The sequence below is a fragment of the Podarcis liolepis genome (assembly GCF_965112155.1).
Source record: "Podarcis liolepis genome assembly, chromosome: 13".
NCBI classification, from domain to species: Eukaryota; Metazoa; Chordata; class Lepidosauria; order Squamata; family Lacertidae; genus Podarcis; species Podarcis liolepis.
In genome coordinates, this window is record NC_139573.1 from 38,287,702 (window position 1) to 38,311,955 (window position 24,254).

The following is a 24,254-nucleotide window of genomic DNA, read 5'->3' on the forward strand; positions in this document are numbered from 1 at the left end:
GGTTTGGAAGGGCACACCCTTGATGGAGTCTTTACCTCCGAAGGTTTGGACTAGTAGTGGCAATTTCTCTGCAAGGATGTTGGGTCAGTTCTCACAGTAGCCACCTGCAGTGCCTGGAGAAACCCAGCCAGAAATGTGGGGTATTAGTATTATTTCCAGCAAGTGATATTGCTTCTGGAGGCAGAGCATAGCCAACATAAGTTTATTTAACGCTCTTCCAAGTTGGCCATCGCCTCCTGCAGCAGTGAGTTCCACAGTTTAACTGCACTGTGCAGAGAAGTACTTTCTTTTGTCTGCCCATAATCTTTAAACATTCAGCTGCATTGGATGGCCACTGCAGAGAGGAAGAAAAACTTCACTATACACTTCCTCCATGCCATGCATGAATTTGTAAATCTCAATCCTGTCACTTCTTACCTCTCCAAACACTGCAACTTTCCCTCATAAGGGAACTGCTCCACCCCTGATCATTTTGGTTGCTCTTTTCTGGACCACCTCCAGTTCTACAATATTGTGAGATGACCAGAACTGTACACTGTATTCCAAAGGCCACACCATAGCTTTCTTTAATATCAGCAGTTTTATTTTTCAATTCCTGTCCTAATGATTCCTGATGTGGAATTAGCTTATTCACAGCTGCCACCCGAATGGATCAACATCTTCATCAAGCTATCCAAGGTCTCGTTCCTGGTCAGTCACCCCATGGATGTTTATGTGACATGAATTGCCTTATCTCACACTGAATTGCATTTGTCATGCTACTGCCCATTCCCCCAGTTTGGAGAGGTCCTTTTAGCGCTCTTCACAATCTCTTCCACTCAGCCCTGTTTCTCCATAACATCTATATCAGGAGGCCTTGCAGGCCCTGGACCAGTCAGTACCTGGATGCACTGATGGGATGAATGAGTGAAAATAAGCTGAACTTGAACCCTGGCAAGATGGAGGCACTGTGGGTAAATGGTTTCCTTACAATCGAGCAGAAAATTTTGTTAAATAAAAATTATCCAGGGAGCTAATTCTGGTAAACATGATTGCCTCCTCCATTTGATCTTCACATCCATCTTGTGCAATAGATAGTGATAGCAGTTCAACCCGTGGGATCTGCATGATTCAGTGGGGAAGAGAAATGGCTCTTGCATCCTGAATTCTGCAATGCAGCCCACCTTGAATGCCGTCTACCTTCCCATATATCCTATTGAAATCCAGCGTGTATAATTTTTATGCTCCAGATAGTTTGTGCAAATTTAACATGTTTGTCAGGTGTTCGCCTTTAGCTTTTCATTACACAATCGCCTACTATAAAAAATAACTTGAGACCAGCTGGATAAATTAAAGGGGGGGAAGCGACACAGTGAGTCACCTGCTGACTGGACCGCCGTTTTCCACTTCGCTCTGGGTGCGAGCTTCTGGAAAGGAGGCCCCAAACATTAACAAAGATATTTTCCTGTTCAAGGCTTTCCAAACCTGTAATAAACGTGTGCGTAAGGCACGGGACTTCTGCAAGGAGGTTGGGTTGCGTCCGATTCTTCAAAGGCGCCTAGAAGTGGCAAGTTCAAAGCGCTGATTCACCTGCGATGCGCTTTAATAACGATGCTAACATCCGCGTAAGGCACTCTCGCGGGGTGGGGGTGGAGAAAAGGAAGTCGCTGCGCATCCTACACGGGAGGGAGCACGCGTGGAAGGGGATGCAGCGGTGAGCGGATCTCCCTCGTCGCCTCGCGCTGCTGCTGCAACGACGACCAAGGATCTCGCCTGGCCAGTCCACCATGGTGCCCCACCGGCTGCGGGTCGGACGCGGTACGTAGGCGAAGGGGGTGGAAAGGGCGCGCGCAGGATGATGGCTCCTCCTCGGGCTGCTTCGCTCGGGCGTTTGTGCGGCGCGGCGCGGGCGCATCTCCTGGCCGCCGGGCCTAAGCGGTGCACGGGAGGGGGCCGGGCGCCCTCCGCACGTGCCGCGGCAGACACGCGCACCAGCAGCCCAGCGGGCAGGGCTGCGGCGTATCAGGTTGCAAAGCCCTCTTCCCTCCCCTCGCCGCTCTCCGCGCGTTGACGTGCGAGAGGCGGCGGTGGGGCTTCGCAAGAGCGAAGATGGCAGCGCTGGCCGAGCCTCTGGGGCTGGAGAGGGGTAAGCTGCGCCGGCGGTGGAGAAGGAGGGGAGACATGGTCTTGGAGAGGGGTGGGCATCTCCTGCGCCTGGAGTGGGAGAGATCCGCGGGTGGCTGGAAGGGGGAGATTCCCGCGTATATGAAGGGAGGAGGAGGAGGATCGGGGCGGATGGATCCGCCAGCGTCGACGCACCAAAGCGAGCAAGAGCCGTGCGCCCTCGCTGCGTCCCAGGGGGATGGCGGGGAGGGAAGAGAGCATCGCCGGGGCGCGCGCGGGAAGGCGAGATCCCGCGGAAAGATGGAGGTGGCGGGTGGGTCCTTCCCCTCTCCCTCCCTCCCTTCCTCGGCATGGCTGCTGAGGAGGAGATCGGCGCCGCTTCCTCGCAGCTCGCCCGGATCTTCGCTTTCGCGCGCTCTCCTTTACGCGCGGCGAGAGCGCAAGCGAAGCGCGAGGCGATGTTCGCCGGGGCGGCTGAGGCGCGTCGCCCGAGGCGGCCCGGGTCTTCCTCCCGCTCCGCTGACAACCCCGCCGTCTCTTCTCCCTCTCCTCAGATGTGGCGCGGGCGGTTGAACTGCTGGAGCGGCTGCAGCGCAGCGGGGAGGTGCCGCCCCAGAAACTCCAAGCCCTTCAGAGGGTGTTGCAGAGCAAATTCTGCTCGGCCATCAGGGAGGTGAGCGAGCGACTCTTCCTGGGTCCTTCCTTGGCAGACGCTTCTCCTTTTCTTCATTTATACTTTCGTCTCTCCCCTCGCCTCCTCTCCTTTCCCGCGCTCCTTGCCTGGCCTTCTTCCTCTGTACCAGTTCGTCACCCGCTTCCCCCACCTGTCACTGCCAGTTGCACCTGTGTCACACGCATCTGGCCTCTTGTCACTCCCCTGTCACCCCGACCTTTGTCCTATGTTTGCAATCAGGCAGTGGCAGACTTGGGGCTTTCAGATTTCAGCACAACGCCAAAATCTGGTGCATCTAGCCTCTGGCCTTCAGCTATCCATGCTGGTGCCTGGATAGCTCAGTTGGTTAGAGCACTGTGATCCTAACGCCCGGATGGGACAGCTGCATTTCAGGGGGTTGGACTAGTTAGTCCTTAGGGTCCCTTCCAACTCCATGATTTTTATGATTTCTTGCAGCGCCCTCTCAGCTCGGCACTCAGGGCAGGCAAGCCACTTACACTCCCTAACTCCGCCTCTGAACCAAGGCGGCCCTACTGTTAGGTGCTCGCCTCAGAGGGCTGATTTGAGGTTTCCTAAAAAGAGCTTCAAATCATTAGTTACTTAGCTGTATTATTATCTGCGCTTTTAACGTTAGGCAAAGGGGAGAGGTGCTTGTGGGATTTTTCTGCCTCAGGTGACGAAATAACTTGATGGGCCTTGGTGCACTGTGCGCCTTTCATAGGAGGGGGGCTGACACCACTTGCTGCCTCACGCAGGAAAATGTCTGAAGTGGCCTCTGTCTGGACTCTCCTTTAAACACTCCTAATCCCTTCTGTATCCCCTCAAAGTCAATACAGTGGTACCTTGGGTTAAGAACTTAACTCATTCCGGAGGTCCGTTCTTAACCTGAAACTGTTCTTAACCTGAGGTACCACTTTAGTTAATGGGGCCTCCCGCTTCTGACGCGCAATTTCTGTTCTCATCCTGAAGCAAAGTTCTTAACTCGAGGTACTATTTCTGGGTTAGCATAGTCTGTAACCTGAAGCGTCTGTAACCCGAGGTACCACTGTATCAGGAAGAAGGGAAGCAGCCTTATATATTTACTCAGACCATAGGTCCCATCTAAAGCATTACAGTCATGCCTCGGGTTACAGACGCTTCAGGTTGCGTTTTTTGGGGTTTCGTACCACTGCGGACCCAGAAGTACTGGAACACGTTACTTCCAGGTTTCGGCGGTCGCACATGTGCAGAAGTGCTAAATCGCGCTTTGCGCATGCACGGAAGCACCAAATTGCAACTCACGTGTGTGCAGACCTGCCGCTGTGGGTTGCGAACATGCATCCCGCATGGATCATGTTCGCAACCCGAGCGTCCACTGTACTATTTCTGGGTTAGCAGAGTCTGTAACCTGAAGCGTCTGTAACCCGAGATACCACTGTATTAAGAAGAAGGGAAGCAGCCTTATATATTTACTCAGACCATAGGTCCCATCTAGAGCATTATTGTTTACACTGGCAGGCAGCAGCTCACCAGGGATTCGTACCGAGGTATTTCTCATGTCTACTTGGAGGTACTGAGGATTGAATCATAGAAACATAGCACCATGAAAGGAGATGTTCTGCCTGCTCTCCCCGCCCCGCCCCCGTCTTGCTTTCATGCCCTCTTATCTCTTGTCCATCCCATATTCCCATTGCACAGCGGATGCTTCTTTCCAGTATCCTCCTTAGCATCTGTGTTCAAAATGGTGTCAACTCTGGACTCAGCGTACAAATCTCCCTGACCCCCCCCCCTTATTGTCTCTTTTCTGGACAGGTCTATGAGCAGTTGTATGACACACTGGATATCACGGGAAGTGCTGAAATTCGGGCGCATGCCACGGCTAAGGTATGAGAAGAAACCTGTTGCTTTGCTTCCAGTTGTGTAGGTTCCCACCATCTGCTACGCATTTTGGGAAGTTGTTTGCCTGCTTGTTGGGATTCCTCTTGAAACATTTTAACCAAATTTTGCATGACCAAGGAATATGATTTCGGTCTATGTTTGGATCCAGTCAGATGCCATTTTGAACAGAGGTGGCTGGCTGAACCTTTCAAAGCTGTACTGATTTTAACCAGTGGTTTTGAAACAGCATTGGTTTCAACTGCAGGTTTCGAAACTGCACTATATATATTTTTTATCATTCTGTTCCTTAGAATTCTTGTGCAACGCTTGGTCTGAAGTTGCTAGTTCTCTTGACTTTTTCATACAATTCATATTTCATTCAACTTACTGAATTTGCTGTAATGGTGCTAGATAGCTTAAAAGCAATATTCGAAATTAGCCAGGCGCGTTTTGCATCTGACTTTCCCGGGTGCCAGGATGGTGCCTGATGTCTCCACCATCTGGAGATGCCTGCCTGGTGAACCTTGGATCTTGGCTGTTTCCACACACTAGCAGCACATCCTGTAGAATGCAATCCGTTATATTTTATCTGCACAATCGGAATGAATTTCAGGAACCAACCACAAAGTCGTATTGAAAAATACTGCTTCCAAGCTGCCTGGCCCCAAAATCAACTAACCATTCCGTTTTGGTGAATGTGACCCTGGTTTAAGGAGCCATTTGGTGCCTAACTTATATAGCTGAGTTTCTAACATGGCTTAAAAGGCTGTGGGCCGGCCCTTTCATTAGACAGAGTGAGGCAGATGCCTCAGACAGCTCACTTTCAATGTCACGAAAGGACAACAACCTGATATTTAGTTTTGCTGGGCTTTTTAAAACTATTATTTACTAAGCGATGGTTGTACACCCAGAGAGAGGTACCCATGGGATTTTTGTGCGTCGGGTGTCAAAATAACTTGACCGGCCTTTGGCTGCAAGCACCTTGACGTGGGGCCGGGATGAGGGCAAGATGCCATCAAGCAGCAAAAACAGCTTAGTCCGGCCCTGATTAAATAGCTTTAGAAGGGGATTAGACCAACTCGGGAAGCAAAGAGACTTTCAGTGGCTATTAGTCATAATGGCTATATGCACCCTTTGGGTCTGGAGGCCGTATACCTCTCCGGGTACCAGTTTGCTGGGAACAACAGCAGGAGAGGGCTGTTTTGCCTTGCTTTTGGCTTCCCTGTGGCACCTGGATGCTCTGTGCTGGAAACAGGGTGGTCAACTGAATGGAGCTTCCTTAGAACTAATATCTGTATTTAAAATATGATGTGAAAATCGCTAGAAATGGGCTGTTTGTAAAGTGGTCTGCCTGTGCTCTTCTGCTTGGTAGTGTTCTAAAGCGGCTTGCATAAGATGAGTAAAAGCAATAGGAAAGTAGGTTGTCCCTGTGTGTGCAAGTTTACAGTCTAAAAGGCATGGCACGAAAGGAAAAGAGGAGGAGGAGGGAGGAGGAAGGGATGGGGACTACAAGACTGTATGTGTGTCACAGTTTTGTAGGGTGAGGAGGGGGAACACAGAATGTTACTGTAGTTTCAAAATCTAATTTCTGAGATTCTCTGCTTTCATTTCTTTTTTAAAAAACCAAGTTTCTAGTCCTTATAGCCCCAAATATATGCTTGAAAGTTTGGGGACTAATACGTTTTCCAGTTATTGGAAGTGAGGCTTCAGGGCCCTGTGCAGCGCCTACCCCAGTAACTTGAAAAAGGAAAGAAAGAATAAGTCTTACAACATAAGTGATGACATGGCAGCTGAGCAATTCGCATAATTTATATGGGGTTGTAAAATTCAGTTTATCTTGGCACTGAATTTATTTACTAATGCTTAGCATGGAGTATGCAGAACCCTGGGTAGAAATATGCACATAGGTTAATTTGAGTAATTTGACAGTGGCTGGGGGAACCTAGTTAGATAGCCAGCGTATACATGATGATATGATATGATATAATAATAATAATTTATTTATACCCCGCCCATCTGGCTGAGTTTCCCCAGCCACTCTGGGCGGCTCCCAATTGAGCGTTAAAAACAATACAGCATTAAATATTAAAAACTTCCCTAAACAGGGCTGCCTTCAGATGTCTTTTAAAGATAAGATAGCTGGTTATTTCCTTGACATCTGATGGGAGTGTGTTCCACAGGGCGGGCGCCACTACCAAGAAGGCCCTGTGCCTGGTTCCCTGTAACCTCACTTCTCGCAGGGAGGGAACCGCCAGAAGGCCCTCGGAGCTGGACCTCAGTGTCTGGGCTGAACGATGGGGGAGGAGATGCTCCTTCAGGTATACTGGACCGAGGCCGTTTAGGGCTTTAAAGGTCAGCACCAACACTTTGAATTGTGCTCAGAAACGTACTGGGAGCCAATGCAGATCTCTCAGGACCGGTGTTATGTGGTCCCGGCGGCCGCTCCCAGTCACCAGTCTAGCTGCCGCATTCTGGATTAGTTGTAGTTTCCAGGTCACCTTCAAAGAGAGATGATGAGGGATGAGTTGGAAATGAAAACCCAAGGGAATTGAGGCACGAGGGGAAGGGTGTTGCCACTGTGGTGTAGTGGTTAAGAGCCAGTGTGGTGTAGTGGTTAAGAGTGGTGGACTCGTAATCTGGTGAACCGGGTTCGCGTCTCCGCTCCTCCACATGCAGCTGCTGGGTGACCTTGGGCTAGTCACACTTCTTTGAAGTCTCTCAGCCCCACTCACCTCACAGAGTGTTTGTTGTGGGGGAGGAAGGGAAAGGAGAATGTTAGCCGCTTTGAGACTCCTTAAAGGGAGTGAAAGGCGGGATATCAAATCCAAACCCTTCTTCTTTTTCTTCACTGACTTTTAAAGACGTCTTCGAAACAGTCCTAAATACTGGTGCAGACTCTTCTCTGCTTCCTCCCCATACCCAGGCGACGGTGGCTGCTTTCGCAGCGAGCGAAGGGCACGCACACCCACGGGTGGTGGAACTGCCCAAGACGGACGAAGGCCTGGGCTTCAACATCATGGGGGGCAAGGAGCAGAATTCTCCCATCTACATCTCCCGCATCATCCCAGGGGGCGTGGCTGACCGCCACGGCGGCCTCAAGCGAGGAGATCAGTTACTGTCGGTCAATGGCGTGGTGCGTATATTGGGGGGCAGGCGATACGAGAGGCTTCTTTTTGGGTGTATGGAAGTGGGATAAGGGTTTGCAGGAAGCGGAAACAGTTGGGGTGGGTGGAGGTCCAAAACAACTCAGGGGGTACAGAGCGTGCTCAGTCAATTGCGGAATGCTGATTGGCTGATTTTATTTGTGGTTGCACACGTGTTGTTGATTTTATATAGACATAATACATAAAATTGGGAGGCGGGTGGCACTGTGGGTTAAACCACAGAGCCTAGGACTTGCCGATCAGAAGGTCGGCGGTTCGAATCCCCGCGACGGGGTGAGCTCCCGTTGCTCGGTCCCTGCTCCTGCCCCCCTAGCAGTTCGAAAGCACGTCCGGCGGGAAGGTAAATGGTGTTTCCGTGTGCTGCTCTGGTTTGCCAGAAGCGACTTAGTCATGCTGGCCACATGACCCAGAAGCTGTACGCCGGCTCCCTCGGCCAGTAAAGTGAGATGAGCACCGCAACCCCAGAGTCGGCCACGACTGGACCTAATGGTCAGGGGTCCCTTTACCTTTACCTTTAATACATAATTACATGGTTTCCAAAAAACCATGTGTGCTGTTCATCTGGAGGTTTACTCCAGCTGATAGTTGTTGTTTTTTTCTTATCATTTGTTAGATTTGTACACCTATAGATCTCAGGGTGGTTCACAACATAAAATCGCAATAAAATAAAATAAGAAATATAGTGGTACCTCGGTTTTCGAACATCTCCGTTGACGAACATTTCGGTTTTCGAACTCCGTAAACCCAGAAGTAAATGTTTCGGTTTTCGAATACGCCTCGGAAGTTGAATGGTCTTCTGGAATGGATTATGTTTGAAAACCGAGGTACCACTGTAATAAAAAGAGCAGAAACAAACCAATAATCCTCTCTCTACAATACATTTTAAAAGGGCATTGGATGTCAGTTAGCCAAAGTCCTGGTTAAAGAGGAACGTTTTCGCTTGGCGCCTGAAGGTGTATAATGAAGGCGCCAGGCGAACTTCCCTGTGGAGAGCATTCCACAGACGGGGAGCCATACAGAGGAGGCCCCGTTCTCGTATTGCCACCCTCCGGACCTCTCGAGGAGGCGGCACACAATGGAGCCCTTGGAAGATGATCTCAGGGTCTGGGTAGGTTCTTATGGAGACAGGCAGTCCTTGAGGTGTTGTGGTCCTGAGCCATTTAAGGAGAGGAAAAATGGGGCTGGCTTCACGCTGCAGCGTTTTGCTGCTGGCCCCGCTTGCGTAAATAGGTCATTTGAGGCAGGGACGGCTGCTTCTCACGGACCTCAGCAGTGACGATGGGCGGTGAAAGCTGGAGTCTTGCATGAGGAAATGCACTTATTTCTCTTGTGGCGTTGCTTTTCTTCCTTGTTTCCTGCAGAGCGTGGAGGGCGAGCAACACGAACGGGCGGTGGAGCTCCTGAAAGCAGCCCAGGGTACCGTGAAGCTGGTTGTGCGCTACACGCCCAAAGTACTCGAAGAAATGGAGGCGCGCTTTGAGAAGATGCGGACGGCACGGCGCCGGCAGCAGCATAACAGCTACTCGTAAGAGCGGGCTGGGAAACAGGGCTTTCCAAGCAGCGGTTCTTCCGGGGGATAGTTTGGGTGGCCAGGGGCAGAAGAGGGCGGGGCTGCCGCACCTGGAAGGTGAGATGGCAGCAGGTGTACCGTATTTTTCGCTCTATAGGACGCGCCCGACCATAGGACGCACCTTGTTTTAGAGGGGGAGAACAAGGGGGGGAAATCTCCCCCTCTCTGCGCAGCGCCCCTTCAGCGAAGCGGCAGGAGAAACGGAGCCCCTTCCATTTCTCCTACCGCTTAGCTGAAGGGGCGCTCTGCCTTAGCTGAAGGGGCACCTACCCTTCAGCGAAAGGAACCCGGTGCGCACCGACCCCTCTCGCTCTCCAGGCTTCAGTGAAGGCAACCCGAAGCCTCTGGAGCGCAGCAGGAACGCTCCCTCTGCGCTTCGGAGGCTTCGCGTTGCTATCGCTGAAGCCAAGGAGCCTGCATTCACTCCATAAGACACACATACATTTCCCCTTAACTTTTGGAGGGGGAAATGTGTGTCTTATAGAGCGAAAAGTACGGTAGCTTGAAGCCAGGTGGCTGACAGTGTAAGCTGAGTCACACAACTCCAGCCATTAGGTTTGGGAGAAAAGTTGGGGCTTCTTTTTGGAACCTGATTTATCCCCATTGCGGGCATCAAATCTGAAATCCCAGTGTTGAAATCTTCCTGGTATCTGATCAACCTGTGCAAATCTAGAACTGGGGTAAGGAATACATGCTTTCCCTCTGGATTCTATTCATCTGTGTGTCCCTATAGAGAGAGGGAGTGAGATCAATATATGATTCTTCTGGGAGAGCGTCTTGCAAATGACACAGTTGGGTGTTGGCAACGGGAAAGGGCAGGCACGGAAGAGAGGAGAAATCCGGGTGCAGAACCCTCAATATTAATTTATTTAGGGCCATTTATTTTAAATATATCTAAGGAGTAAATGGCAACTTAAAAAAGCAAACAAACCCAAATTACCAAAAGCAATACAGTCACACCTCATGTTACGTTTGCTTCAGGTTGAGTGTTTTCAGGTTGTGTCCCATGGTGACCTGGAAGTACCGGAAAGGGTTATTTCCAGGTTTCGTCGATCGCGCATGAGCAGACATGCAAAGTGACGTCATGCGCAGAAGCGGCAAATCTCAACCTGCAGAATCGCAGGTTGCGTTCTGCTCATGTTGCAAACGGGCCTCCGGAACGGATCCCGTTCACAACCAGAGGTACAACTGTACAATAAAACGATCAATGCAAAGTACTGACAACATCAGTAAAAAGTGCAGAAATGCAATAAAGCATGATAATATAATAACAATATTAATATTAATAATTTATTATTTATACCCAGCCACTCTGGGCAGCTCCCAACAAAATATAAAAAACGTCAAAATTAAAAGCTTCCCTAAACAGGGCTGCCTTCAGATGTCTTCTAAAAGTCAGATAGCTGTTTATTTCCTTGACATCTGATGGGAGGGTGTTCCACAGGGTGGGCGCCACCACTGAGAAGGCCCTCTGCCTGGTTCCCTATCACCTCGCTTCTCGATAACATGCAGAAGATGATTGGCTTTAATGATTGGTCAGAGACGAGGAGGAGGTGTCTTCAGAAATTGACTGAAGCAGGTGACTGACAGTAACGCAAAGAGGCAGCATCATAACTATGCAATGTTAACCAGGAACCCTTAACCCTTTTAATAGTTATATATGATTTTCAAGCTTACAAAAAATGGTTGTGGTACAAGGAACAGAGGAAATGAACAATGCAAAGTCCTTAGCTCCTCCTCCTCATTATTTCACCTTTGTTCAGAAACCAATCGATCTGGTTTTCTTGTCACCCACCTCTTCCTGCCTCTCTCTTTCCATCATCACATCCTAGCTTGCTCTTACCTCTTAGTTACCATATTTTTCGCTCTATAAGACACACCTTTTCCCTCCTGAAAAGTAAGGGGGAATGTGTGTGCGTCTTATGGGGCGAACGCAGGCTGTGCGCCTATCCCAGAAGCCAGAACAGCGAGAGGGATCACTGCGCAGCGCTCCCTCTTGCTGTTCTAGCTTCTGGCTTAGCCCCTCGGTCCCTTCCCCCACCTCCCGGAAAAGCACCCAAGAGCCGCGCTCCCTTTCACGAGCCGCGTGGAGTGTGTGTGTGTGGCTCTTGGGGCCTTTTCCCCGAGGAGGTACTGACGGGCTGCCCTTCTCCCTCCGCGGGGAAAAGCCTGCAAGCGCCGCACACACGCTCCACACAACTCGTGAAAGGGAGTGCTGAGCAGAGCCTGGGGTGGTCTTATGGTCAGGTGCGTCTTATGGAGCGAAAAATACGGTGACTAGAATGACCATATGGTAAAAAAAAAATTAGTTCTTTCTCAGAGTTTTAAGAAAAACTTCTTTTGTGGCTGCCTGCCTCCCTGCTTGCTCTCACGGTTGGTATTTCCTGTCTCTCTTTGTTTCCTCAGATCTCTGGAGTCCCGAGGATAATTTGCATCATTATCTATCTGGTTTGTTTGGGCTGGCCTGCGATTTTTTTCCCCACCCCACCGCACCCTCCCCGATGGTTTTATCTGTATAGCAGGAGACATATTTATCTGCCTTCCTCCTCTTTGCCAGGAGGTGGGCTCCTATGTACAGTATTTATTCTCCACAATCCTCTTATTTAAAGATGTTCTGTGTGAGTGACTGTGTATCTGTGCGAGTCCCTACCCTTTGTGAAACTGAAGAAGCCCCCAAGAGCCTGTTCTTTGCTGCCTATGATGTACAGGGCTATAAAAAATTAGAGGAAAATTGAAAGCTCCCACGTATAATTCCTCTCCTCTAGGGATGGTTTCGTTTCCATTGCGGGGTGAGGGGTCCCCTCTCTAGCCAGCCTCCACCCTAATAATAATAATAAATTTTATTTATATCCCACCATCCTCAGCCAAAGCCGGGCTCAGGGCGGCTAACAACAATAAAATAGTGCAACATTCTAAAAACAATTCATTATAAAAATTAATTAAAATCAAATTGATGGCAACCATTAAGCTAAAGTTCTGTGAAGATTGCCAAAGGAGGGAGTCAAGCTGTGCCCTGACCAAAGGCCTGGTGGAACAGCTCTGTCTTGCAGGCCCTGCGGAAAGATGTCAAGTCCCGCAGGGCCCTGGTCTCTTGTGACAGAGCGTTCCACCAGATCGGAGCCACAGCCGAAAAAGCCCTGGCTCTGGTTGAAGCCAGCCTAACCTCTCTGTGGCCTGGGACCTTCAGGATGTTTTTATCTGAAGACCGTAAGTTCCTCTGTGTGACATACCAGGAGAGGTGGTCCCGTAGCTACGTGAGTCCTAAGCCGTATAGGGCTTAGACACAGAAATGCCAACACTGATGAGAAGGCACGGTGCAGCCCTGGCTTTGGGCCTGGGTTCAAATCTACCTGGCTGACCATATCACCTGTCCCTCTCTCTCCTGAGCCTAACCTACCTCACAGGGTTCTTGTGAGGACAGAACAGTGAAAACCCATGTTTGGTGCCCGTGAGTTCCTTGGGATATCTTGCCAATTAATACTGATAAGAGCCTTGGAGGGAGAGAATTGTCCCAGGACTCTAGGGCTACAACTTTACCAAGCCAAACCATTTTTTCCCCTATAGCGACCCATAGTAGAATGTGATTTTTAATGAAAAAAGCAAAACAAGGTTGGATATGGATGTGGGAAATCACAATAATTTCAGCTGCAAAGCTCACTGGCGATCTTTGGGTAAGCTTGTGTACACTCAGCCTCAGTGTTCCCATCTGTAAAATGGGGCTGGAATGGCCTCCCTCGCAAAGTTGCTGTGAGGATTAATGAGATAAAAAACAGCGAAACGCTATGGAGTTTTATGAATAACACGACGTGTGTGTAAATAATGTCTGTCCAGATTATACTAAGTAAGAAAAGAAAATCCCCCTTACCCCACAACAATCACAACAGACCTCTATTTTAGATTTCTCTTAACAGGCCTCTAAATGACTATCCTGTCACAGACAGCTTTCCGGGTCATGTGGCCAGCATGACTAAACCGCTTCTGGCACAATGGGACACCGTGAGGGAAACCAGAGTGCACAGAAACGCCGTTTACCTTCCTGCCACAGCGGTACCTTTTTATCTACCTGCACTGGTGTGCTTTCAGTTAGTTCCAGGGGCAACAGCTCCATCAGAGTGTTGGCAGAAAGGGGAAAAAATCAGAATGAAATAAGCTGCAGTGCAGTTTGACTCTTTGACCAGCAGGTGGAGCACTTAATGAATCTCTGATCAGGATTCATGAAAAAGTAATGTTTAGGTGAATTTTGGGGAGAAGTTGTGGCTCTAGCTGCATAATAACTATTTGAGAATGCTGACATAAAATATCATGGCTCCCAGCCCCATCAGAATGCGAAAGCCTGTAGTTTTCAGCTGATCCATGCTGACTTGAAGTCACCTGATTGCTTCAGTCTGAATTAGTTGGCATGGGTCAGAGAAACCCACTGTTACTTGCCGTGACATTCAGAAAGCCAAGCCAAAGAGTTACCGTATTTTTCCGTGTATAAGACGTCCCCATGTATAAGACTACCCCAATTGTTTGAGCCCCAAATGAAGAAATAATTAATTTCAACATTCCGTGTATAAGACGACCCCCAATTTTAAACTTTTAAAAATTGGGGGGAAATATAGACTTATACATGGAAAAATACAGTATATGCAGAAAGGTCGCCCAGGCTGGGAGTTGGCACAGGTTTGCATAAAATCTGCCGGTTTCATGTGTCAATAGGGTGCAATTTAGGAAGAAGACCCATAACTCAGTAGGTACAGCCCATGCTTTGCCTGCAGTAGTTAATAATAATGACAATAATTTTATTATTTGTACCCCCGCCCATCTGACTGGTTTGCCCCAGCCACTCTGGGCGACTCTTCCAGGATAGGTTCAGGCCCTGGTGTTTTTCAGCTGAAAGGATCGGATGATACCTGAGACACAGGAAGAGTCATTGCTGGTCAGAATAGATAACACTGTTAAGCTAGACCAGGGATGGGGGAAACCCTCTATTCGTTGCCGAACCACAACTCCCATCAGCCCTTGCCAGCATGGCCACTGCAGGGGTGGATGGTGGGAATTGTAGTTCAGGAACACCCAGAGATGTTTCTGCGTGCCTGATATAGAGGATTGCAGGTTCTCCACCCAGGCCTAGATGGACAAAATTGTCTCTGACCTTGTGTGAGGCAGGTTCTTCGCAGAAAACGAAGCGTGCACTAGCGAAAGCCTCATGTTGATAGGCTCTGCGTGCAAACAAAATAAAATAAATCTCCTAGGTTGGGAACAGATGGACGAAAAGCCTCTGCCCCTGTTGTAAGGCGACTTCCTAATTTACAGCGAAATAGATAGCTGAGCAGGCTGTTCAAACTAGTCTTTCATTTAATCCCAAGAGCACACCTGTATGCTAAAATGCAACTCTTAAGAGTTGTCCAGCTCTTGTGTTCAGTCCAAGCTGGTTGTATTTACGTCTGCAAAATGTGTCAATTTGCAAAAATTTAAAAAGAAATATTTTCCTGGATGCTGGGATTCGATAAAATAATCCAAAAGGAGTGTCAAATCTCCTTGTAAATGCCTAGATTTATTTGAATACGGTGTTGCTTTTTTCCGGATCTGTTCTCTGCATACAGTACTTCCCCTGAGCTCAAATGAAAAACTGAGTTTTTTCCCAAAAACATCCCTCCTTTCAAGTTGTACTTCTTCGCAGAACTGGGACCCACCCCACGTATGCGCAGAATATGGGCTCAGGGCCAAGCCACAGACTTGACGTGCTGGTTTTCTAAATGCAGGTTGCATCAGCTTTGAGGGGTGGGGGCCGAGGGTGCTGATAATTAACGGGATTAGTGCAGGCATGGAGAGCGAATTCCTCCCATGTCACAGTCCGGAGGAAAATCTTCTGTAATTGGGGCTGTAAACCAGAAGTTTATGCAGGAGTTACGTTCCGGCGATCGCCTCCAAAAGCCAAAGTTGTGTATAGTCAAAACATATTGGCTTCAATGGTGGCTGGGATTGCCAGTGTCATTCTTTCCTGGAACCCTGCACTCTTTTTAATTTTTCCCACATGTGTAAAACTTGAAGGTGCACAAGTTAAAGGTGCACAAGTTGTGGGCTTACTGCCTTTGCTTTTGGAGGATGATGTTTTTACCCACTTATCTCCAAGAAACTCACACCATGTTCAAGAGGGCTTTCCTTCAAGACTGCAGAATGGGAGGAAAAGGTTAAATTTCCCTTCTACGTCTGCTCTGATCCCGTTAATTATCGGCCCCCTAAGTATGCTGATAGGATTTTGTTATTAACTTGCATTAAAAAAAATAAATGCAAAAGGCTTTTAACTTTAGTTTGGCTCTGAGAGGAGGTCATGAAAAGAACATATGCTTTAGCGCCTTAAAAAGCAAATACCGTATTTTTTGCTCTATAAGACTCACTTTTTCCCTCCTAAAAAAGTAAGGGGAAATGTGTGTGCGTCTTATGGAGCGAGTGCAGGCTGCGCAGCTATCCCAGAAGCCAGAACAGCAAGAGGGATTGATGCTTTCACTGTGCAGCGATCCCTCTTTCTGTTCTGGCTTCTGAGATTCAGAATATATTTTTTCTTGTTTTCCTCCTCCAAAAACTAGATGCGTCTTGTGGTCCAGTGCGTCTTATAGAGCGAAAAATATGGTAAATACAACTTTTCAGGTCCTGGCTATTGATGCTCACAGTCTCTGTTGGGGGTTCCTTGGATTCATGCCTTTGCTCAGTCTGTCCATTGGTTTTGGGTTTGTTTAAAACTCTGTATTCCCATCTCTGATCAGCAGATTCCTGTGTCATGTTTCACGGCACTCCCAGGCTTCCGTTTTTTAAAAGCAATTTGCCATGCACCACGGAAGCTGGATGAGCGAGAACGCAAGCTCAGAGGCTCCCTTGGTCTTGTTGTCTCTTCAGATTGCTGAAACGATCCAGGATGCCGTGCCATGGTCAAGAACGAGAGCGGCGAGCCCAGTGTTTCCCAAATGTGGGTCTCCCGCTGTTTTTGGACCACAACTCCCATCATCCTTAGCTAGCAAGACCAGTGGTCAGGGATGATGGGAACTATAGTCCAAAAACAGCTGGACACCCAAGATTGGGAAACACTAGGCTAGCCCTGTGGCTTCCCAGATGCTATTTGACGCAGTTCCCATCAGCCTTAGCTGGCATAGTAAATGGGACTTGTAGTCCAGCAAATATCAGGAGGTCTGCAGGTTTGCCACACTTGATTTAGAGCAGTGGTGGCCAAACTTGGCCCTCCAGCTGTTTTGGGACTACAATTCCCATCATCCCTGGCCACTGGTCCTGTTAGATAGGGATGATGGGAGTTGTAGTCCAAAAACAGCTGGAGGGCCAAGTTTGGCCACCACTGATTTAGAGGGACCAAATAGCTTGCTTGTTGCATTATGCCCCCTTAATAATACACTGTTTTTGGGGAGCACATGCAACACTTCGCCATTGCTCTGTGGGGTGCAAATATCTTTTTCCTGGCCCAGTCAACCCCCCCACCCCACCCTATCTTGCCCAAAGGCTCAGCCAAAAGTGTTGTGCTCCTCCTAATAGCTGATTAACCCTCTCTAGGAAAATCTGTCTTCCTTTAGCAGAACCCCATACTTCAGTGGGCTTTTTTGCCAGCTACCCGGTCCCCATGGGTGTCATGTGATTATACCACTAGCAGGTCACTGGTTGATCAGCGCTGTAAGGGAAGCGTGCCAGGGAACGCCTGTGTAAGCTGTTCCAAAAGAAGAGTGTGATTTAAGTGTAATACATCAATAAACTAGTAAAGCACAGTGTTTGAGAAGCCTCACTTCGTATTACAGTCTGTTTTTGCATCTCCCCACTCCCCTTTCTGCTCTTTAAAATGGGTGTTTGAACCTCAGTTGGAGAATGATTCTGCAAATGTACACACTAGGGTTGGGCGATTCCTGGTTTTCAATATTGTGATATAGGTAAAGGTAAAGGGAACCCCTGACCATTAGGTCTAGTCGCGGACGACTCTGGGGTTGCGGCGCACATCTCGCTTTATTGGCCAAGGGAGCCGGCGTACAGCTTCTGGGTCATGTGGCCAGCATGACTAAGCCGCTTCTGGCGAACCAGGGCAATGCACGGAAACGCCGTTTACCTTCCCACCGGAGTGGTACCTATTTATCTACTTGCACTTTTGACATATCACCTGCCAAACATGGTGATATAATGACATATCACAATGCCTGAAGTAAGGATGGAGCTATGTAGAGGTAGAGGCGTTGGCTGGCTTCACGGTTTTTCTCACATTGTGATTTTTGTGTAGCGCGCACACACACGCACACACATGATTTGTGATATATTGCAAGGTCAACAATTATGAAACCGATATCACAATATGGACTTCAAACCAGTTTTGGACGCTATATTGCCCATCCCTAGTACACCCCCAGCTTAGTTCTGTGTCACAACACTCAAGGCATTTGTTACACCAGGGGCCTCTCGTCTCTCTGTCAATAATATGTGGTGTTATGGTGCTTATCATACACAACTATTCCCTTTGCCGTAGAAGAAACGTTGGAAGACTTGATTCCAAAGCAGACTAGATGAAATATTGGCAAACTTGGTTTCCAAAGGCCCTCTTCTGTCAAGTTTGTTGCTTCGTTCACCATTCACAAAAAACCCCTAATACTGTACAATTAAGTGATATAATTTAAGATATTAAAACTGCAATGCAAATATTAAAATACAGCATCCAGCTAGGCCAGATTGACATAATGAAACCTCTGGGACTAAATATCAGCAGAGGCCTGAGAATATGCCAAAACATCAATAGTGTCTGCCTATCTGAGCCTACGGAGACGGGGCCAGCACCAAGAAGGCCCTCTGTCTGATTACTACCAAATTTTTCTCCAAAATGGCACAACCAAGAGAAGCCTCCTTGGTTAATCTTAGTGAATGAGGAAGGTGATGCTGCAGGTAATGATCGCCAGTTGAAGGGCTTTGTAGATCAAAACCTTGAACTGGACCCAATAGCTTATTGGCAGCCAGTGGGTGTCTGCAAGGTCAAGGTTCATAAAACCAGTGGCTAGGGCTCTATGGCTGGCAGAGCACCCCCTACTGGGTTTCTGGTGTATTTACACCTCCTTTAGTGCCTTGCTGGCACTGCATTCTGTTTGTGGCCATTCCATTTTCATGGTACGTGTTTCTCTTGGAATAGGGATGTTGCTTTAGCCATCGTAGGTGCAAAATCTGTTTCACCAGCGGCTTTGTCCTGCCACATTACTGAGTTGATATATCTGGTTTGGGCAATGGGATCCTGGTTACATACATGATGGAAGCGTCCCAAGGTGGTGGTAGGATCCTGGGAACGCTGTAGGTTTTTATCTAGGGAAAAAAGGTAAAATTTATTTGTGGTTTTATAAAAAAAAAATTAAGCTAAAATATATCCTGTCATTTGGCCTTCAAAAAGGTTCACAAGGCAAATTTTAACATCGAAACAATATAGAAAGCAAAACGCTAACATCAAACACACACAAAATGGCGCACTGTCTCACCTAACATAAGCAACAACTAAAATTGGGGAGCAATCTCAGAAGTCTGGGAAAGAGGATCTTTCCTAACGATCTGAAGGCAATGAAGCTGGATGGACTCCCTTGGAAATAATTCCACGGGGAAGATTTCTGGCAGCTATCAAACTGAGCTTAAGGCAGACCCTTACATGTCACCAGAAGAGGATGGTTATTTGCTTAAAATGTGCATATGCTGTTTTTTGTGTTTAGATGCAAGTTTAGAAATAATTACTATAATTGTAAATAGAAATACAGAACACCTCACTATCACAGAGGATGCTGTGACCTGCATGCGTACTTAGTTTGCTATTTAGGAACTCAGTGGGCAACTTCAATGCTCCTGAGCTCTGTCTTGTCTTCTGTTATGTACTGAGTTGAATAGGATCCAAACTGAAGCAGTCTGATTGGTCCTAGAACTATAGGATCCAAATTGCAGCAGTCTGATTGGTCCTAGAACAATAGGATTCAGAATGCAGCAGTCTGATTGGTCCTAGAACAATGCAGCAGTATGATTGGTTGGCAGGAACCACCCAATCCTGCTCCAGATATAAGTGAATCCACAACCTGATTGGCTTACAGTAGAATTCCGGAATTAGCCAATCATGTGCAGCCCATTGTGTAAATAATGTATATAAAGCAGATACTGTGAGGGGACTTCCATTCATTCCTCCTCACCACTATGAGCTGAATAAAGAGCATGAAATCACTTTGCGACTCTGAGTATATTTCATCTTCAAAGGACACAACTCGGTGCACACCCCTGCTTCCTCCCTCGTCACCATCTCCAAACTCGAGATTTCGTTCAAAAACAGGGAGGAGTGAGACATGCTCCTCTGTTAGATCCCATTCATGAGGCATCAACTGACCATCCTGCTCCATTCATCAACAACCCATTTAGCAAAGGAATGGTCAGTCAGCAACTGAAATTATATGTTTCAAATTACTTAAAACAATGAAACCTTGGGTTTGCTGGATGATTTTGCTAAAAGTAAACCGATGATAAATATACTAAGCTCTTGCAGTCTTGAACACAAGTGAGCTGATCCCAAAGTGTTTTGCTTTCATCTTGCAAGCTCAGCTATTGGGGGGAAGTCTCATTTCATCATTTAATTTAATATAACATTCAGTATGCTTCAGTGATCACTGTGAAATTGACCAAAACAAGGATGGCAAATCAGCCTTCAAACTCTCAGCAATATTTTTCAAGGCTTGCTTTCGGATACGTTTAAATGGTAAAGAGAAGCAGCATGTTTTATGCATGGCAAAGGCATAGATCCCTTTGCTTCAATTCTAAAAGGTTCTGATCTGTGCTGAAAATCTTGCTTGGTTATCAGTTGCTCCTTTATTACCTTCTTAAGTAAAGGAATGAGTGCCTTTGGTATGTGAACCTAGTAGAGACCCATTGGTTTGTTTGTTAATAGTAAGTCACTCGGGGTTGTATCCAACTAAGTTATTGTTGGCTTCCGTCGGCCTCAAAAGACAATGGAGTGCGCCTCCGGGGGTGAAATTGAACTTCTGGAGAATCACAGTGCCTGCTGTGGCTGCTGCAGAGACTGGTAACTTGTAACTGCTGCCTCCGGCATTTGTGCTGCATTAGCAGAAGCAAAGTGAACACTCTGGAGCACAAGCCTGAGCAACATTTATAGGGATCCTGGGGTGCCCTGACAAGATCCCCTCTCTGCCTCACTGCCTTGGTCCAAAGGAAAGCAGAGCAAAACAGTGGTACCTCGTGTTAAGAACTTAATTCGTTCTGGAGGTCCGTTCTTAACCTGAAACTGTTCTTAGCCTGAGGTACCACTTTAGCTAATGGGGCCTCCCGCTGCTGCCGTGCCACCGCCGCGTGATTTCTGTTCTCATCCTGAAGCAAAGTTCTTAACCCGAGGTACTATTTCTGGGTTAGCGGAGTCTGTAACCTGAAGCGTATGTAACCTGAGGTACCACTGTACATTTGGCACCAGCTTGGCTCAGGAGTTGCTGGAAGGAGGCCTACAAGGCGCCATCTAACCATCGTAGGGAATCCACTCTGGATAAGTGATAGACCCTTTGAAATGAATAACCTGAAATATAGGGACTCCTGAGGAATAATCATATGTCACCTAAAACTGAAGTGTGGTTGAGCAGAGGTCAACTTATTCCTACCCAAAAGGGCACCCCAAGACGCGATGGTTGGAAGGTTTCTGTCAGTGAACCAAGAAGGGTCCCCACTACTGAGGAAATCCTGGCTTTCAGGTTCCTCTGGCAAATACCAGTTCTTCATTAAAGGTTCCCGTGTTCCGATATCCTTCAGGACACATGTATTTCTAAATATGGAAATGGTTATGCCAATATACCTTTATTCTAATACAGGGGTGGCGAACCAGTGAACCTCCAGATGTTCTTGGGACTCCCAACTCTCATCAGCCCCCATAAGTAGTCAGGGACAATGAGAATTGGTCCAGCAATGCCTGGCCACTGGTTCCTCATCCCTTCTAATATATGTGATCATCAGTGGATATATCTGGCTATTTGATGTTTTGTGTTCACATTAAAAAAGAATGGTGGTGTGTTTCTTTTCGTGCCGTCTTATCATATCTGTTTGTTTCACTAAAATTTATAGGTTCTGTTTTTAGGAATTACAAATGGCAGAGGTTTCCAGCAGGGCCAGCCTCAGCTCTTTGAGGGTAATACCCTCAGTGGGTGTTAAGTTGTGGATGAACATATCAGACGAAACAGCGATTATTCAAACAGCTCTTGTTTATTCACAGGCCAGAACAGAACAGAACTGAAGGGTTCAGCCAGCCTGCTTATATAGAGCTCCAGTACAACGTAACTGTAACAACTTTCTGTAACTATCCAATCACTGAACGTCACTTTGGATCCCTTATTTGCATATGTGGACCTGAACTATCTACAGTATCCCCCTGCTGGCCCAGTGTGAGAACTTCAGTACATAACAGTGGGGTGCGTGTGTCCCTTCCTATACCCTCCTTGCCTAGCAGCACTCCTCCATGGAAATTTTCCACAGAGTGAGGCTGTGTCAAGGGCCTTGTGGGGAAATTAAATGGCAGCTGCCTAACGCTAAGCACCATGGGATTAAAAAAAAAAAAGGGAGTCCATGACAGGTGTTGGAGGTGGCCCCTGGCAGGTTGTGATGGCCTCAGCAGCTTCCTAAGGATGCTAGATGCAATTCTCAGGGTTTGCAGCCCAAAAGTGAAGAAGACATGACACATTAGGAGGAAGGTTATTTCTCTCTCTCTCTAACGCAGAGTTAGTGGCCGCTGGAATCGCAAGAAGGAACGTGCACCTGGGTATTTCAGGACCACAACTCCCATCGTCCCTGACCACATTCTTTTTTCTTTTCTTTTTAAAAAATATATCTTTATTGTTTTAAAATAGATACATTTATGCCAGGAAAGCAGACAAACCAACCAACAAACATACAATCAAATAAACAAACTATAAATTGACAGACAATAGGAATACAGTGGTACCTCGGGTTACAGACACTTCAGGTTACATATGCTTCAGGTTACAGACTCCGCTAACCTAGAAATAGTACCTCAGGTAAAGAACTTTGCTTCAGGATGAGAACAGAAATCGCACGGCAGCGGCAGGAGGCCCCATTAGCTAAAGTGGTGCTTCAGGTTAAGAACAGTTTCAGGTTAAGAACGGACCTCCAGAACGAATTAAATTCTTAACCTGAGGAACCACTGTATAGGAAACAACACAATTCTTATAACTACATCATTTGTACTCCCAATGATGTGAACGATTGTACAACTTGTAAAACAAGAAATTAAAAATGACTTCCAATTAGTCTCTCTTTACTTTATCTGTTGATTATCTTACACCGCATAGTTACATATTTCTTATATAGTTTCTGTGAAGTTCCCTACAAACTTATATTTATACAATGCAAGGTTCAGTCTAATTCTGCTCTGACCACATTCTTGCTGAAGTGAGTTGGAGTCCCAACAGCATCTCCAGTTCTTCATGGCCCTCAGGAGACCCAGGTATATCCTGGCTCCAAACTGCCTCCATTTTGCTTGCTGCTCCCTATCGCCTCCAAGCAGGCCTTTGGGCGCAAAGCATTTCAGGTCCCAAATAGGTTTTTAATGGCAGGTTCCCAGCCGTTCCTCTGGCGTGTTCCCCTGCCGCCATCACTCCCTGATCCCGATACAAGGTCATGTTTTTTTAAAAAAGACGGGTCTGTGCTTGCTTAATGGAACAGGTGCCCTTTCAGGAGAGGCAGGTGAGGGGAGCCAGAGGCACAAAAACCACACATGTGCCCAGCACCACACCCCTCAGTCTCATGCGCTAGGCCTATTCCCTTCGTAGGCCAAAAGAGGGAGCGGGGGAAGTAATGGCTCTGTATTGCTGTGTGTTTGCCACCTACTGCTACAAATTGAGGTCTCGGTCTTGTTCCAGAAAGACGAGAAAAATGCTGCTCCCTGCCCAATGGGTATGTGAGTCACCCCACTACGCTTCCAGAGTTGGTTTTACAGGTTGGGTTGCCCTCTGGAGACTCATCTACCAGAAAGGGTGGGGAGAAAGGACTCTGCAAGCCAGCAATGCCTCTTTCTCTCACAGGGCAAGAGAGAACCTAGCAGGAAGAGCAGGAACGCGGTATTTCTGGGTTCTTTGGAAAAGTTGCCATTCAGGGGCAGCATTGAAATGAATCGGGATGGGGGGGGGTAGTTCTCAGGCAAACCACAAAAAATAAAATGTTTCTTCTGCCGTTTGAATGCAGCATTCTAATGTTAAGCCCATGAGGTTTCGACAGCCACAAAAGCGTAGAAACAACATTAGATCTGGAGGCCCGATATTTAACAAAGTTGCCTGGACGTCAGTCAACAAGGCGGGTGGTACTCAAGCTAAGCCCTACTCAGAGTAGACCTGCTGAAGTTGGTAAACCTTAGTCACCTCCATCATCTTTTATTGGTCTTAACACTATCCAGTAGGCACCTTTATCTCCCACGTTTGAATTTTGGAATCAAAACGTGAGATTTTGAAACGTTCTCAGGTTTCAAATTTAGGTCTAATTCTGCAAGGGGTGCAGGTGGGTTGGGACTGGGTAAAATGCCCAACTCTTGCCAACGCTTGCAGCATGTCCCTCTCCCCAAGGGCCAACCTTTCTCATTGCCCATTGGCCTCGCTGCAAGCTGTGGGCCGGGGGGGGGGGCAGGTCCCCTCAGTCCCACACCCTGCGAAGGCCAACTTTGACAGTAGGGTGAGACCGCCCCTCCTGTCAACCACTTGGTGTCTTAAGAATGCCAGGTGATTGACACCTGTCAAAGTTGGACGGGGATCGCTGTAATCGCCCCCAATCAGCTGATGGATTGAACGCGTCCACCCCGGGTTGCACCCTTTAGACAGCCCTTTTTGGGACAAAGGCACACACACAGTGAGGT

At 47.7% G+C, this 24,254-nt stretch overlaps 1 protein-coding gene and 1 long non-coding RNA gene across 4 annotated transcripts in view; both read left to right on the top strand.

Moving 5' to 3' along the window:
• The window catches only part of LOC310690831, a 33,497-nt gene extending 16,362 nt beyond the window's left edge, over positions 1 to 17,135 (top strand). Inside the window, exon 2 of the long non-coding RNA XR_014518175.1 lies at positions 12,618 to 17,135. This is a non-coding gene — a long non-coding RNA (uncharacterized lncRNA). The remainder of the gene's footprint in view (positions 1 to 12,617) is intronic.
• Positions 423 to 17,135, top strand: LIN7B (lin-7 homolog B, crumbs cell polarity complex component). Of its 3 annotated transcripts, XR_014518158.1 has the most exons (7): positions 1,899 to 2,125; positions 2,658 to 2,776; positions 4,568 to 4,639; positions 7,557 to 7,766; positions 9,159 to 9,322; positions 11,774 to 16,542; positions 16,687 to 17,135. XR_014518158.1 is itself a non-coding variant. In XM_083470320.1 (6 exons), the coding sequence occupies exons 1-6, from the start codon at positions 1,767 to 1,769 to the stop codon at positions 11,793 to 11,795; spliced, it is 618 nt and encodes a 205-aa protein (XP_083326446.1). In that variant the 5' UTR covers positions 423 to 1,766; the 3' UTR covers positions 11,796 to 17,135. The 3 variants fall into 3 exon arrangements, 2 of the variants coding, with proteins under 2 accessions (XP_083326446.1, XP_083326445.1); XM_083470320.1 differs by lacking the exon at positions 1,899 to 2,125 and adding an exon at positions 423 to 1,797 and having other exon boundaries at positions 11,774 to 17,135; XM_083470319.1 differs by having other exon boundaries at positions 11,774 to 17,135.
• Positions 17,136 to 24,254: the final 7,119 nt, after the last annotated feature.